Raw genomic sequence first — 14,121 nt, 5'->3', positions numbered from 1 at the left:
GATTGGCAGCAAACAACCTGATCAATGTCTCCATCTCTGGCTTAGCCAGGGCCTGAAAATGCTGTTTGAAATATGATTCTGGCATCGTTGTCACTTGTGACCCAGTATCTATCAAGCAATCCACTGGAACACCCTCAAATTCAGCACACAGGATGGGACTCCCAGCAATCAAGTGTTCATTATGATAAGGAGTGGCCACTCTTCTTGCTTCCCCCGCAGAGTGCCGCATTTCTGCAGGGGTTGGTAGTTTAACAGTGGCTGTGGCTGGTTTTGAGCATAATTCCGGCAGTCTCTGGCAAGGTGCCCTTGTCCTCCACATTCCCAGCATTGGATACGTCCTCTCCGCCGAGGGGCACCCCGAGCCTGTCTTCGTGTCTCCGATGCCTGATGGGAGGGAGCCTGCACCCACTGATCCCTTATGGGTCGGGCCGAAAAGTGGTTATATGAGTATGATGGGTCAGACTGTTGTTCTCCCATACTTTGCTCCATCAGGGTTAATTTGTCTTGCATACTGACAAGAGACTGCTGCAAGTCTTTCACTACCTGGACCAGCACCTCCTTCTGGCAGAAATCTCAGGTCCTTCGTCACACAGAAAAGCAGCCCCTCCCCTCTCTAGTCTGGCAGATGAAACCAAACAGTCTTTACAGCAGGGAAGCACAGAATGTCCCACTGCTCTAACCAAGGGGGTGCTGTCTCTTAAAGTGGCAGCTTGTCTCTACGGTCCATAGCCATGCCACCCCCTTACAAAAGAACGGCACATACCCCCGTGTATCTGAGGTACAACCACTAGTTACTGTATAAATAAGAGTAGGATAAGAGTTAGAAGACAAAGAGCTAAATGTCAGCCTTGGTTCATAAACTGAAAAGATAGACATGGGTGCAGAGCAAAGAAAATCAAACTTCCTGATTCAGATCTAATATTAGCAGAGGCGCAGGTGCTGCTAAACCCCACATCTTCCCAAGGCCAGAAAATTGTTTAGTGTGGTGGATAACACAAGATAAGGCAACCATAATGTACCTTAGGGATGTGATATCCTCTGAAGGCGGTGTCCTTGCTGACAGAGTGGGGAAGTCCTGTGGGGATGATGTCAGCAAACCTCTGGATCTCGTGGATTACGGCTTCTGTATACGGCATTTTACTCTTGTCTTCTATTGACGGACAGCGATCTTTGCCTATTACATTATCAATCTCTTTGTGGATATTTTCTGAAATTTACAAAATGGAACAAAGATCATACTTGTTTAGCCTAGTATCATTTTTTAACTACTGTAAAAACCACTTCTGGTGAAAATGTTGCCACCTCGGGACCAAAAAGACAGAAGTAATAGATTTTCCGGCGTATAAGACGACCGGGCATAAAAGACGACCCCCCAACTTTTCCAGTTAAAATAGAAAATCTTCTTAAAAGTCGGGGGGTCTTCGTATATGCAGTGTGTCATCTTACATGCCGGGTGCAGAGCAATCTACATATGGCGGGGAGTCGTCCCGATGACGAAGGGAGGGTGTAAGTGGAGTTATCATCCCCCTTTTACCTCATTGGTGGCAGCGGTGCTATCTGCGGGTCTCTGTGTTGGGGATTGGCGGCTCCTCCATCTGCAGTGTGGCGGCTCTGTGCTGGGGTCGGCAGCGGCTCCTCTTTGTCCAGCGTGGGGGAGTTGTACTGGGGGGAGGCTGCGGCGGATCTTTGGGCAGCATCGGGGCTCCTCCAGCACTTCCCCAAAGCCCGGAGGCCAAGGCAGCTCCATTGCTGTGATGCGGTGGCCTCCGGGAAAATGGCCGCCAGAGCATGCTGATTCAGATCTCGTCTCCTGAGATCTCGTGACGAGATCTGAATCTGAGCATGCTTGGGCTCCGGCGGCCATTTTCCCGGAGGCCACCGCATCACAGCAATGGAGCTGCCTTGGGCCTCTGGGCTTTGGGGAAATGCCGGAAGAGCCCCGACGCTGGACAGAGAGCCGCCACAGCCGTACCCCACAGCACAGCGCCCCCCACGCTGGACAAAGTGGAGCTGCGTCGACCCCCAGCACAGAGCCGCCGCACCGCTGCCACCAATGAGGTAAAAGGGGGATGATAACACCACTTACACCCTCCCTTCTTCATCGGAACCACTCCTCCACCATATGCACTAGGCGTATAAGACGACACCCGGCATATAAGACGACCCCCGACTTTGAGGCTATGTGCCCACGCTAGCGTTTTTAAACGCTCAGGAAAAGGATCCCCTACCCAGAAAACAAGCGTCTTTTTTCTGCAAGTTTCTTGCGCGTTTTGACGCGCGTTTTTGATGCGTTTTTTGACATGCGTTTTCTGGGAACATTGGGGATGGCTAAAAACGCTCAGCTATGCGGAAAATAATGTGCATGCTGCGTTTTTAGCCGCTAAGCGATTCCTGAGCGGTTAAAAACGCATGCATTGGCACAAAAAGCCAAAAACGCATGCAAATGAATTAGAAGCATCTTGTAAGCATTTCTGCAGCGTCTGAGCCGCCACAAACGCTGCGGAAACACTTACAAAAACACAACGTGGGCACACAGCCTTAAGAAGATTTTCAGGGGTTAAAAAGTCATATTATACGCCGGAAAATATGGTAATACATCTTCAAAGAAGGTAAAGATGCTAAAAGGTGGAAGAAGGTTCCATGGGCTCTGATTCCGGGACCACGGAATAATTTCATCTGTGCAAAACCTTTTACTTAAATCTAATAGGCAGATAGAAGGATTCCAATAGAATTAATGAGAAAAAGAATTGATTCATTGCTCCATCACTTGCTGTAATTTAGAGATATTTATAATAACTATATTCTCTATACTCAGCAAAAAAGGAAGCAATGACATTAAAAAAAAGTTGCAACAAGGACAAGGCCACTAATCTATCATGTCCTACTTTTAGGATTGATGTAGAAGGACTTTTACCAAAACAGACTGTTAAGGCCCTTTTACATTTAGCGATGCACCAGCGATCCGACCAGCGATCCCACCCGGTCAGGATCGCTGGTGCATCGCTAAATGATCGCTAGTGAGCTTTCATACAGAAAGACCTCACAGCGATGCAGCAGCGACGCAGCTCACGATACTTACCATTCACACACAGCGATCCTGCGTCCTCCCGCCCGCGTCCAGCGTCGCTCGTCGTCACAGCAGGAAGTCTCAGCAGGAAGCGGACGACGAGAAATGGAGCCGGGCATTCTCGCGCGATCAGCGATGGACAGCGGGGGAGCCGGTCGCTGGTAAGTATCACACATAGCGATATCGCTAGCAATATCGCTATAACGTCACAAAACCAGTGACGTTTTAGCGATATTGCTAGCGATATCGCTTAGTGTAAAACCCCCTTTACTCCTGTGCTTTCTGCAGCTACAAACCTCCATGGGGAGTATATTAAAGATGACATTGTTCATGTTGAAATAGACTCATGATACAATAGTGGCTGAAGGGCTGAATAAAACATTTATTTAGTTTTGTTTTTAGTTTGCCTCTCCATTGCAGAGATATTAAATATCAAAGTTTTTGGCACCTAATGAGTTAACTTTTGGTAAGTCTAAGTGGGTGTTAACAGAGAGCTTTCACTGGGGGCGTGTACTTCCTGTATGAGTTGTTACGTGGCTACATCCACTTGGACTTAACAAAACTTAACTCATTAGGTGCCAAATACTTTGATCGCTTATATTTCCGCAATGAAAAGGCAGAATTTAAAAAAAGATTAAAACGTTTTATTCCGCTTTGCAGCCGCTATTACATCGCGCGTCCGGATCAACATGTAAAGTTTTTGAAAGATTAAATAATAGAAACATGCATTAAAATGATCACCTTGTACTTCAGGATATTTCATTAGTATAAGAAAACCGTATCTCAGAGTCAAACTACTCGTCTCCGTTCCACCAAGGAATAAGTCAAATATCGTCGCCTGTAGATTCTCATCATGAAATTCTGTGTCTTGGCTCTTTTTTTCCTAAAAAAACCCCAATTTTTTAAATATCAAAAACGGAGAAAAAAGCGTAAATAGGAGTCAAAGCAAAGTGCAACAAACTGGAAGGTTTGATGTCAGCCACTTATCTTAGGCCTGTTTCACACATCAGTTTTCCTGGTCAGTCTAAATCCGCCAAAATAGCGGAAAACGGATCCGCAGGCAGACTGACAGGAACGTGTGTCATCGGATCGGCAGATGGACGGATCCGGCGAAGGTGAAAATTTAAAGGAACCGCGCCTGGGAAAAAAGAAAAAAAAATACCGGCGATGTAGTGTTCTTCGGGAGCGGGCATGCTGACGTGGGAGCTGTCATCGGGATGTCGCGGGCATGGCGGGAACTCGCAGGAGCAGGAGTGATGTCGCGGGCGTGATCTCGCGGGAGCAGCTGTCATGTCGCGGGCGTGATCTCGCGGGAGTAGCTGTCATGTCGCGGGCGTGATCTCACGGGAGCAGTTGTTATGTCGCGGGCGTGATCTCGCAGGAGTGATAAGGAGAGAGAGAGAGAGAGAATTTTCATCCAGCTGCGACACTTGATTCAGGGTTAAAAGGGGAAAATGCGGATCCGGACAGCAAAAAAACATTGCATGGTCCGTTCGGTGATCTCAGCGGACGCCACAATTTTGGCGGATCTGCACAAATACAGACGCAACGGACGATCATCAGTCGAAATCCGCCGATAATGAAAGTCAATGGGGGAAAAAAATGGATCCGCAAATAAAAATGGCGGATCCGTTTTTTTGGCAAATCGGCGGATCTTGATTGATTGTGAAAAACTGAAGTGTGAAACAGGCCTTAGTGATTACGGACATTCTCTACATACAAGGCGCAACCGTCCGAGGTCTGATAATATCTCACCTCCTCCATCTTGATGAGGAAGCAGTCTATGAAGTCCCGGGGGCAGTTCTCGTCCAGGGAGGCTCGATGTCTCTTTATCATCTCACTGATAAATTGTTTCAGACTGTCTATACAGCTGAAGATCTTCTGATGAGGACCAGGAATGTGCGGCATCACGGTGGGCAACATTTGAAAGAGCTAATTTAGGAAAGAAGAAATACAAAAACATCATTACTATTACTTGGTTGGTTCTGTGTCATATTTATATTCTTTATTCATCTTCATAAATTGTTTTTTTTTTGCTTTGCTTCAGTACATGTAAACTGTGATCGGTTGCAGCAGTCAGGTAACTGGAAAGACGAGTCATAAGAGAAACAACCACCTTCCAGCCAATTGTAGGCCTCAGTGGTCCTGTGACAGATGGATGGTGACAATATCACTTCCATTACAGAACACTTTTGCGGTCTTTGCTAGATACACAGGGGTGACAGCCGGTGAGTTGGCCAGATTTTGTCATTTTCATCCCACCCATATTTAATTTAAAGCATATTTTTGCTATGTAATCTGAGAGCAGCATAACGTAGGGGCAGAAACACTGATTCCAGTTTACTTGGTTCAGAAGCTGTGATAGAATCCCTGTTTTCTCTGCTGCAGATCTAAAAGTTCTCTAAATGCTGAGCCCTGTATAACCCCGCCCACACCACTGATTGGCTGCTTTCTGTGTAAATTATGCATAGGCAGAAAGCTGCCTATCAGTGTTGGGGGTGTGGTTGGACCAAGAGGGACCAGACACTAGTCCTGTATTGATAATCTCCTGCTCATAAAACACTGAAATAGAAAAACACAGCTTAGTAAGTGACACACTGCTGGAATCATGGTCTCAGCCCCATATTATGTTGCTCTCAAAAACGTGCTGACAGATCTCCTTTTGTATTCAGACCTTTCTGTCTCCATGGCTACAGACTACAAATAAACCCTGTCTTATCAGATCCTGCCATCTGTTATACTTTTTTCCATCTGTCCCCTAGTTCTTACTAACTTGCCAGGAATTGGGGGGACTGTTACCTCTGCACTCCCTGCACACATTGTGTAATATTTACCTGCCCCCAGCGGCTGTTTATCAGCTGGAAAATATCATTAACATACGAACAAAGGGTCACAAATTTTTGATCTTCATAGTCGAATCTTTCACCAAACACGACGGAGCAAATAACATTGGAAACGGCTTGTCGCATCACATATAAAGGGTTAATAGGAGCGTCTGCAAGTGAATATAAAGAGTCATTGCTTTAACTTTACAATCTACTAGAGAAATTGGCAAAACATGTCTGGTGAATACAAAGGAACAAGGTGGCATTCGTTACGTGGGGAGGAAATGTGATTCTGGCAGATAATGAGGAAAGGGTTCTTTACGGTTTGGGCAGTTATGTCCTACTGAAAGAGGTAGTAATGGCAGACACTAAAGCAGCATTTATGCAAGCAGTCGAGACTGTAAGTGCAGGGATTTCTGCATGCAGCCATTGATCTATCGTGTATAGGGTGAGAGATACAGTCGTCCGCATTTGGAAAAGGATCAGGCATGCTGAATATGAACATGACCGATCCATTATGTGACGGCCATCAGATATGTATCACCGACCTGAGAACATATTTTTTTACATTGCGCCAACCTTTCTCCTTCATGAATTTCTCGGTGAGACATCGCGCTTCTTCTTGGATTCTTTCTTCGATGCTTCTTTTTCCCATCCCAAAATTTCTCATAGTTGTCAATGAAAATCGACGAAGGATCTTCCATCTTTCTCCATTGCTGGCAATGACCCCTGTAAGTTCAAGCAAAGGGTTAAAAGGGGGTGTCTAGGTTTAGAAAAATATGGGGGTTGTTTTCCAAAGATGGCACTTCTACATGCGGAACTGAACGCGGAGGAAAGTGGCTGTACTGACAAATACATTAAAAGCTTCTATCTCAAGTTTTGTATTTTTTTAGTTTTATCTAATAAAGTCTTTGCTTTCTATAGAGCGAGAAAGGTAATTAACTAATGATTTATACAGTTAGTTCTGAAATTTCAGATTTTCAAAAATATACAGTAATTTGTGTCCGATACCGTCACAGAGCGTCTCAGGTGAGCGTGACGAGGAGGAATCTATCTAAATATTGGCCCCGCATCGTCCAGCTATAGCCTGTATATTACCAGAGCTGTGCGGTCCGGATGTAGCATCATACAGTAATCCACAGCGACATGATCCATCTACTATACAAAAAACACGGCACTCCAGAGAAAAACAGAGGAGAATTGGTGCTCAAGTAAGGTTTCCAACCCATAGACATATACAAAATTACTTGGCACTCAAAATCGGAGAAGCCATTTTTTCTTTATTGTGCATCCAGACAAAAATAGACTCGTATCATATGAACGTTTTGGGTCCAACAGCGGACCTTCATCAGAAAGGTCTTTTTGTTTCTTTAGAGTAGACTATAAGTTACAAAAAAGTAAACAAGAGAACAAAACAATATGTCAGAACAATGCTATAGACATATAATACACTTTCACAATAATAAATAATAATCTGACGTCAGAAGCAGGATCTGTAGTGAAGGAAAGTGACTACAGAAATTCCATCCATAAGTGTAGATGCAGTTTTCAGATTTCATCTGTGCCATAAATGAGGGTGAGAACATGGTTAAGGAAAACGAATTTATGAGTAATAGAACATTTTTTCAGGGACCGAAGTCCACGACTATGGTGAAATGACTATAAGTAAAAGGATATCCATGTGCTCCCAGAGTGTTCATCACTATAATAGAACAGAAATGTCCATACTGACGAATATGGATGGCAAGGAGGATATACCTGTAAGAGATACAGTAGGGTAAAAGATATCCTAAGGCAGGAATGAAATCCTATAATGCTGAAAATAAGAAAAAGAGCAAATAAGAGCGTGGTATGCAGCTGAATGGTACACAGAGAATACCAAGGGGTTAATGATTAGCATGAGTGACCAAGATAATGTGGTTGAATTGTAAGCTGTAAACCTCAGTACCTGTTTATTTTGTGCAGGAAAGATGTATATCTTTGTACCGTTTTAGCCAGTAGATAGAAAAATATTTAGAATTGAGAGTCCTCAGTGGTTGATACCTTTTAATGGCTAACTGAAAAGATGGTAACACATTGCAAGCTTTCCAGACTACTCAGGTCTCTTCATCAGGCTAGACTAAGGCCTCTTTCACACATCAGGTTTTCGCCGTCAGGCGCGATCCGGCGCTTTTGACAGAAACCGGATCCGGCGAAATGCAATGCCGGATCCGGTTTCCCCCCCATTGACTTGCATTTGCGCCGGATCGCGCCGGATGGCCATGCGTTTCATCCGGTTTTCGCCGGATCCGGCAATGTGTCGCAATGTGTCGCGATCCGGCGTCTGGAAAAAACGTCTACTGTAACGTTTTTTGTCTCCGGCGAAAAAGCCGTACCCGCCGGATCCGGCGCGTCCGGCTTTTTCACACAATGAAAGCCTATGAGCGCCGCAATGCGCCGGATCCGGCGAAAGCCGGATCCGGTGGCCGGATCCGGTTTTTTTGGTCTGAGCATGCTCAGTAGCTCTACCCACAGGAGATATATAAAAGCAAGACAATGGGACCCTCAGCCACACCCAACATGCCACCCAAGCCAAGAACCAGGAGCAGGAGAAGGCAGCAGACATCTGCAGCAGCACCATCAGCACCACCCCAAATGGAGCAGCATGCTGAACGGGAGGGGAGTCCAGAAGCAGATGAGAGATGGTAATTATCAAATCCCCCATTCCTCCAAACTAGGGCCATGGAATATCAAGATATTCATTGGCCCTTTGTTTCTCTTTATTCAACAGCCGCCAAAGAGATGCAGCAGCAGCAGCAGCAGCAGAAATGGCATCACTGGCAGCAGCAATACCCACAGCCATGGAGTCTGGCCATCAACAGGACAGCACATCTTCTTCTGGGAGCCCTCCCTCGCATCGTCAGCGTTTGACGGTAAGTTTTTATTTCCAAAATCCATCATCTCTGTAATATATGTCTATTCATTGCCTTTTATTTCAAAACAGGAATCACAAGATGAAGAGGAGCTCCCAGAAGAAGAAGGAAGGGGTGGACAGACTCTTGGAGTGGGCTCACAATTCGTAAGTTTTTTGCATCAAACGCAGAAACACAACATCACACTACACACAACACATAGAAAACAATGTTCTGCAGACCACACACAGCAAACAAATGCCTACATCCAAACTCATAACATTTTTTGTTTTCTTCTCTAGTCTTCCCAATCTGGTGCTCGGCCAAGAGGTCCTCGCAGTGCCTCCCAGGGTCGTCGGCGACAGCAACGCGGCGGTCACCAGCGTGTAAGTATAAATATTTTTGCTTTGTTTTTTTGCACTTTTTATTTCATTTCTTTTGTGGAGGCTAATTATGTTATTTTTGTCTTTTTCTTTAACAGCCTTCACAGCGTGCTCCCGACTCTGACGGTGAGGATGGAGGACTCGATGTGGACCACCTCATCGATCTCGTCAGAGAAAGGGAGCCGCTCTGGAATATGGCTGACCGCCGCCACGCTGACCTTATCGTTACCCGACGACTCTGGGAGGAAATCTGTTCTCTCCTTGTGGGCCGCTGGGAGGACCTCGAAGCTCGGGACCAGATTAAAGAGCGTAAGTATATACAGTAACGGTTGCTTGATGTAAACCAGTGTTTCCCGAACTCCAGTCCTCGTGGTCCCCACGGATCATGTGTTCAGGATTTCTATTTACTATTGAAATCCTGAAAACATGACCCCTGGGGACCATGAGGACTGGAGTTTGTGAAACACTGATGTTGTATACTAACCACTCCTTTCTCGTTTCAGGGAACAGAATTGTGAATCGGTGGCGGTCTGTGAGGGATCGTTTCAAGAAGGAGTTCAATAAAGAGATGCGGGCCCCGAGTGGATCTGGAGGACGCAGGAGCAAGTACAAGTATGCACAAGCCCTGTCGTTCCTCCGGGAAACAATGCTCACCAGAAGGTAAATATTACACACCACATGTGAAAAAAATGTTAGATGTAACTTTTTTTTTTCAGCCAGGGCCATACCATGTCAGTATTTTAATTGTTTTTTTTTCTCTTTATTCCACAGCACGGTGAGCAGCACTCGGGAGCCTGCACGATTGGACCCTTCTGAGGCGATCCCTGAGGAGACCGGCACCGAGGGACACTTCGACCGCCCCGGTACATCTGCACCTTCCCAGCCTTCCCACACATTCGACCCATCTGTCCCATCCACCAGCACAGGAGCATCGTGGCCGCCTACATTACATGAAGCTGCTGGTGAGGAGATCGCTTTCCCTTTACCCCACCCTTCTGCCCCTGCCGCCTCTAGTACACCTGCGGGTACTGGGCGGCAGCGGCAGAGGGGTCAGGAAAAGAGTTATGCGCAAGAGTTATTGCATCTGAATGCATCTTTCCAGAACTGTCTCAAAGTCTTGTCAGAGCAAATCTCCGCAGGCTTTCAGCAGATCAACTCCAGCATTCTGGAGGTGAAGACACTTCTGCAAACCATGCATTCAGAAGCAAGATCTTCGCCAAACCACACCTTTTTCAGGTCTGTTGTGGAGCGCATGGCAACACTATCTCCTACCCAGCAGATGCATGTAATGCATTCGTGCCACGGTGCTCTACAGCAGGTTACCTCCCAACCTCCACCTCCCACCACTGTAGTTCCTCCACCTGCACCCCCTCCAGCCACTTTCCATCCTCCCCCTCCTATTACATCTGCACCCCCTCCAGCCACTTTTCATCCTCCCCCTCCTACTACATACCAGCAACCTGCCCAGTACCAGCAACCTCCCGAGTACCAGCAACCTCCCCAGTACCAGTCATCTCCCCACTTCCAGCAACCTGCCCCGTACCAAACTCCTTCCCCGTACCAAACTCCTTCCCCGTACCAAACTCCTTCCCCGTACCAAACTCCTTCCCCATACAACTTTCCATCAACATCATCTGCTCCTACAGTCCCTGCCCAACCCTCCACTCCACCACCCACCACCTCTTCTGCTTCCCACATGTCCACCCATTCTGTAGTTTTTTCCACACCTTCACCTCTAACTGTTCCTTCCCCACCACGATCCCAGTCCTCTCTCCACACACCCAGTGTCGAAGTGTCCCGCAGCCCCTCCAGCAGTATTTCCACCCCACAGTACACAGAATTGTAATGTGTGTTTTTTGTAATAAAAATGCCCATTGGGTTTAAAACCTTTCTTAAAAAAGTTTTTTTGCACTTTAAAAACATTTTACAAAAAAAAAAAAAATATATAAATAAAAGTTAAATTATCGTTTCACAATGGTTGTCTGTCATTTCTTTCTGCGGCGAACTATGTTTTAAAAAAAGGTTAAATACAGGGTATTTCAAAGGTAAAAAGGTATTCAAAACCAGATATAACTGTGGGTAAATTTTAGCTTTTTGCCACAGTTGTGTTCCTGGTTGTGTTTGAAGCAAAGTATTTCACTTAAAAAGTTGTGTTTATTGTTGGTGATTTCCTAACAATGTACACAACTTTTGTTAAAAGGTGAAATACTTTGCATAAAACACAACCAGGTACACACCTGTGGCCTAAAGGTAAAAATAGTAAGACCATGACAAGATAGCCAACTTTGGTTGGCAAAGGTATATACTGTTGGTCCAGAAGGTACACAAGTTTAGGGCAAAAATCTCTCACACTCTGTCATCCCAGTGTACTCTGCCTTGAGGTGACATAAAGTATAGTGGAAAATTGTCCCTGAAACCGTCACAGAACTTCTAGTGGTAATATTTCCAATGACAACATCCATCTTCGCCAGTAACTTGTTCTTCTCTCCAACCTGCACTTTCTTCTCTACAACCTGTCAAAGAAGGGCTGTAGGAACATGCTATATCTAGTTTTCCAGTAGCCAATCCCGTTCGGAAGGCCACAAGGGTCAATTTTAAAAACCGGATCCGGCGTAATCCGTCGAAAAACGGATAGAAAAACTGATAGAAAAACGGATGAACCGGATGAGACGGATCCGGTTTTGTCTGTCAAGAACAAGACGGATCCGGCAGAAAACCGGATCCGGCACTTCAGGTTTTACAAAACATTTGCCGGATCCGGCATTCCGGCACGACGCCGGATCGCGCCTGACGCCGAAAACCTGATGTGTGAAAGTAGCCTAATACAAAATCTGAAGTCACATATTTATGCACAATACTATCTATAGCCAAGCCATCAGATACAATCGTATATGTTCCAACCCCCTGGACAAACACCTTGGTCGCCTCAAAAAGACCTTTTTGAATCAGGGTTACCATCCAAGAACAATTGAAAACCAAATTACAAGAGCCACCAGAATGTCAAGGAATCACCTGCTACATTACAAAGCTAAAGAAGAAAATAACCGAGTGCCTCTAGTAGTCACCTACAACCCAAATCTGGAGGTGCTAAGGGGAGCTGCACGGAAATTACAACCTTTACTACAAAAAGATGCCCGATTACAATCCATCTTTCCAGACCCCCCACTGCTGTGTTTTAGGCAGCCCCTAAATTTAAGAAGCATCATTGTCAGAAGCTCCCTGTCCTCTCCAACAGCTGCAGGAACCTTTCCTTGCAACCAGAAAAAATGTAAAACTTGTCCATTTATAATAACCACGGACAAGATAAAGATCCCCAACTCACATCAGGACTACAAGATCCCAGGTACTTTCACCTGCATTATATCTAATGTGGTGTACTTAATTATTTGTACTAAATGTCCAACTGGGGGTCTGTATGTGGGGGAGACAGGGCAAAAGCTTAGAACAAGGATGAATGCTCATCGTCACACAATAAGAGAAAAAAGAATGGATCTACCCTGTGGCAAAACATTTCTGTATCCCTGATCACAGCAGCATGGATATGAAATTACTGGTATTGAAAGGTAACTTCACATCTCAGAGAGAGAGACGAGTTTGGGAGTACAAATTTATGACGACATTTGACACTCTCAGTGCTGGAATGAATGTGTCGCATGGATTTATGTCTTTTTACATCAATTAAGGAATTTCCTTTTAAAACTTTGTGGGGGCATCACAACACAGAACTAGACCCCAATCAGAGGACCATAAAACATCCGGACTCCTTATCTATGAACTGGTCCAATGTTTATATTTATGTTTCTCCCTCTCCCATATTGATAGTTCTGCTTCACGTCACTTGTCTTATCTATTGCATTTTTTCTGTGCTGTATTGTGCATAAATATGTGACTTCAGATTTTGTATTAGTCATTACCTGATGAAGAGACCTGAGTAGTCTGGAAAGCTTGCAATGTGTTACCATCTTTTCAGTTAGCCATTAAAAGGAATCAACCACTGAGGACTCTCAATCCTGAATATTTGTTTATTTTGTAATGACTGGAGCTGGAGTCTATCAAAGGGGCTGGATACAATGTGACTACATAAGGAGGAAAACACGGGTGTTAAATGATGCTAAAATGTGCAAAAACATCTTAATGGTGGCCAGAAGAGACCAATAAATAATGGCACTATGTACCTGGATAAAGCAGGCCTTAGGGAGAGAGAGCACGCTGTCTGGAGCAGTATCTGCAAAGGGCTGCAGCGCTGTGAAGAGGGAGGAGGGAAGATTAATGTGCTTGGGATCAAAGAGTCAGTATCCAGCCCCTTTGACAGACTCCAGCTCCAGTCATTACAAAATAAACAGGTACTGAGGTTTACAGCTTACAATTCAACCACATTATCTTGGTCACTCATGCTAATCATTAACCCCTTAATCATTCTCTGTGTACCATTCAGCTGCATACCACGCTCTTATTTGCTCTTTCTTATTTTTAGCATTATAGGATTTCATTCCTGCCTTAGGATATCTTTCACCCTACTGTCTCTCTTAGGCTGGAGTCACACACAACCATTAAAAAACGGTCCCATTTTAACGGTCCGAAATCGCACAAAGGTGTCTTAACCATTTATCTGTTCTTGATGCGATTTTTCTTAATTGATGCGATTTTAATCGCATGGAAGGATCCGTTTGACATCCGTCTGGCGAGATTTTCTCGCAGGGTAGCTAAATGGACATATAATGGAGCCCAATGACAGGTTCCCCCACACAAAGAATGAATAGATCTAGACACACACACGCAATATATATATATATAATAATAAATAATAATCTTTATTTTTATATAGCGCTAACATATTCCGCAGCGCTTTACAGTTTGCACACATTTCATCACTGTCCCCCCGATGGGGCTCACAATTTAAATTCCCTATCAGTATGTCTTTGGAGTGTGGGAGGAAACCGGAGTACCCGGAGGAA

General features: G+C 45.1%; 1 protein-coding gene across 3 annotated transcripts in view; it reads right to left on the bottom strand.

Annotated features, from left to right (window-relative positions):
* LOC141051774 (cytochrome P450 2G1-like) overlaps positions 1-14,121 on the bottom strand; it is a 61,664-nt gene that overhangs the window by 13,298 nt on the left and 34,245 nt on the right. For all 3 annotated transcript variants that reach the window (XM_073548799.1, XM_073548797.1, XM_073548798.1), the window contains 5 exons: positions 6,472-6,621; positions 5,902-6,062; positions 4,823-4,999; positions 3,809-3,950; positions 1,020-1,207 (listed from right to left, as the gene is read on the bottom strand). In XM_073548799.1, coding sequence (XP_073404900.1) covers positions 1,020-1,207; positions 3,809-3,950; positions 4,823-4,999; positions 5,902-6,062; positions 6,472-6,621 — 818 coding nt within the window. The remainder of the gene's footprint in view (positions 1-1,019; positions 1,208-3,808; positions 3,951-4,822; positions 5,000-5,901; positions 6,063-6,471; positions 6,622-14,121) is intronic.

This window comes from Dendrobates tinctorius, unplaced genomic scaffold (assembly GCF_039654945.1).
Source record: "Dendrobates tinctorius isolate UK_male_01 unplaced genomic scaffold, ASM3965494v1 ptg000158l, whole genome shotgun sequence".
In the NCBI taxonomy this organism is placed as follows: domain Eukaryota; kingdom Metazoa; phylum Chordata; class Amphibia; order Anura; family Dendrobatidae; genus Dendrobates; species Dendrobates tinctorius.
The sequence above is the reverse complement of the archived record's forward strand: the minus strand, read 5'-3'. Positions and strand labels throughout refer to the sequence as shown.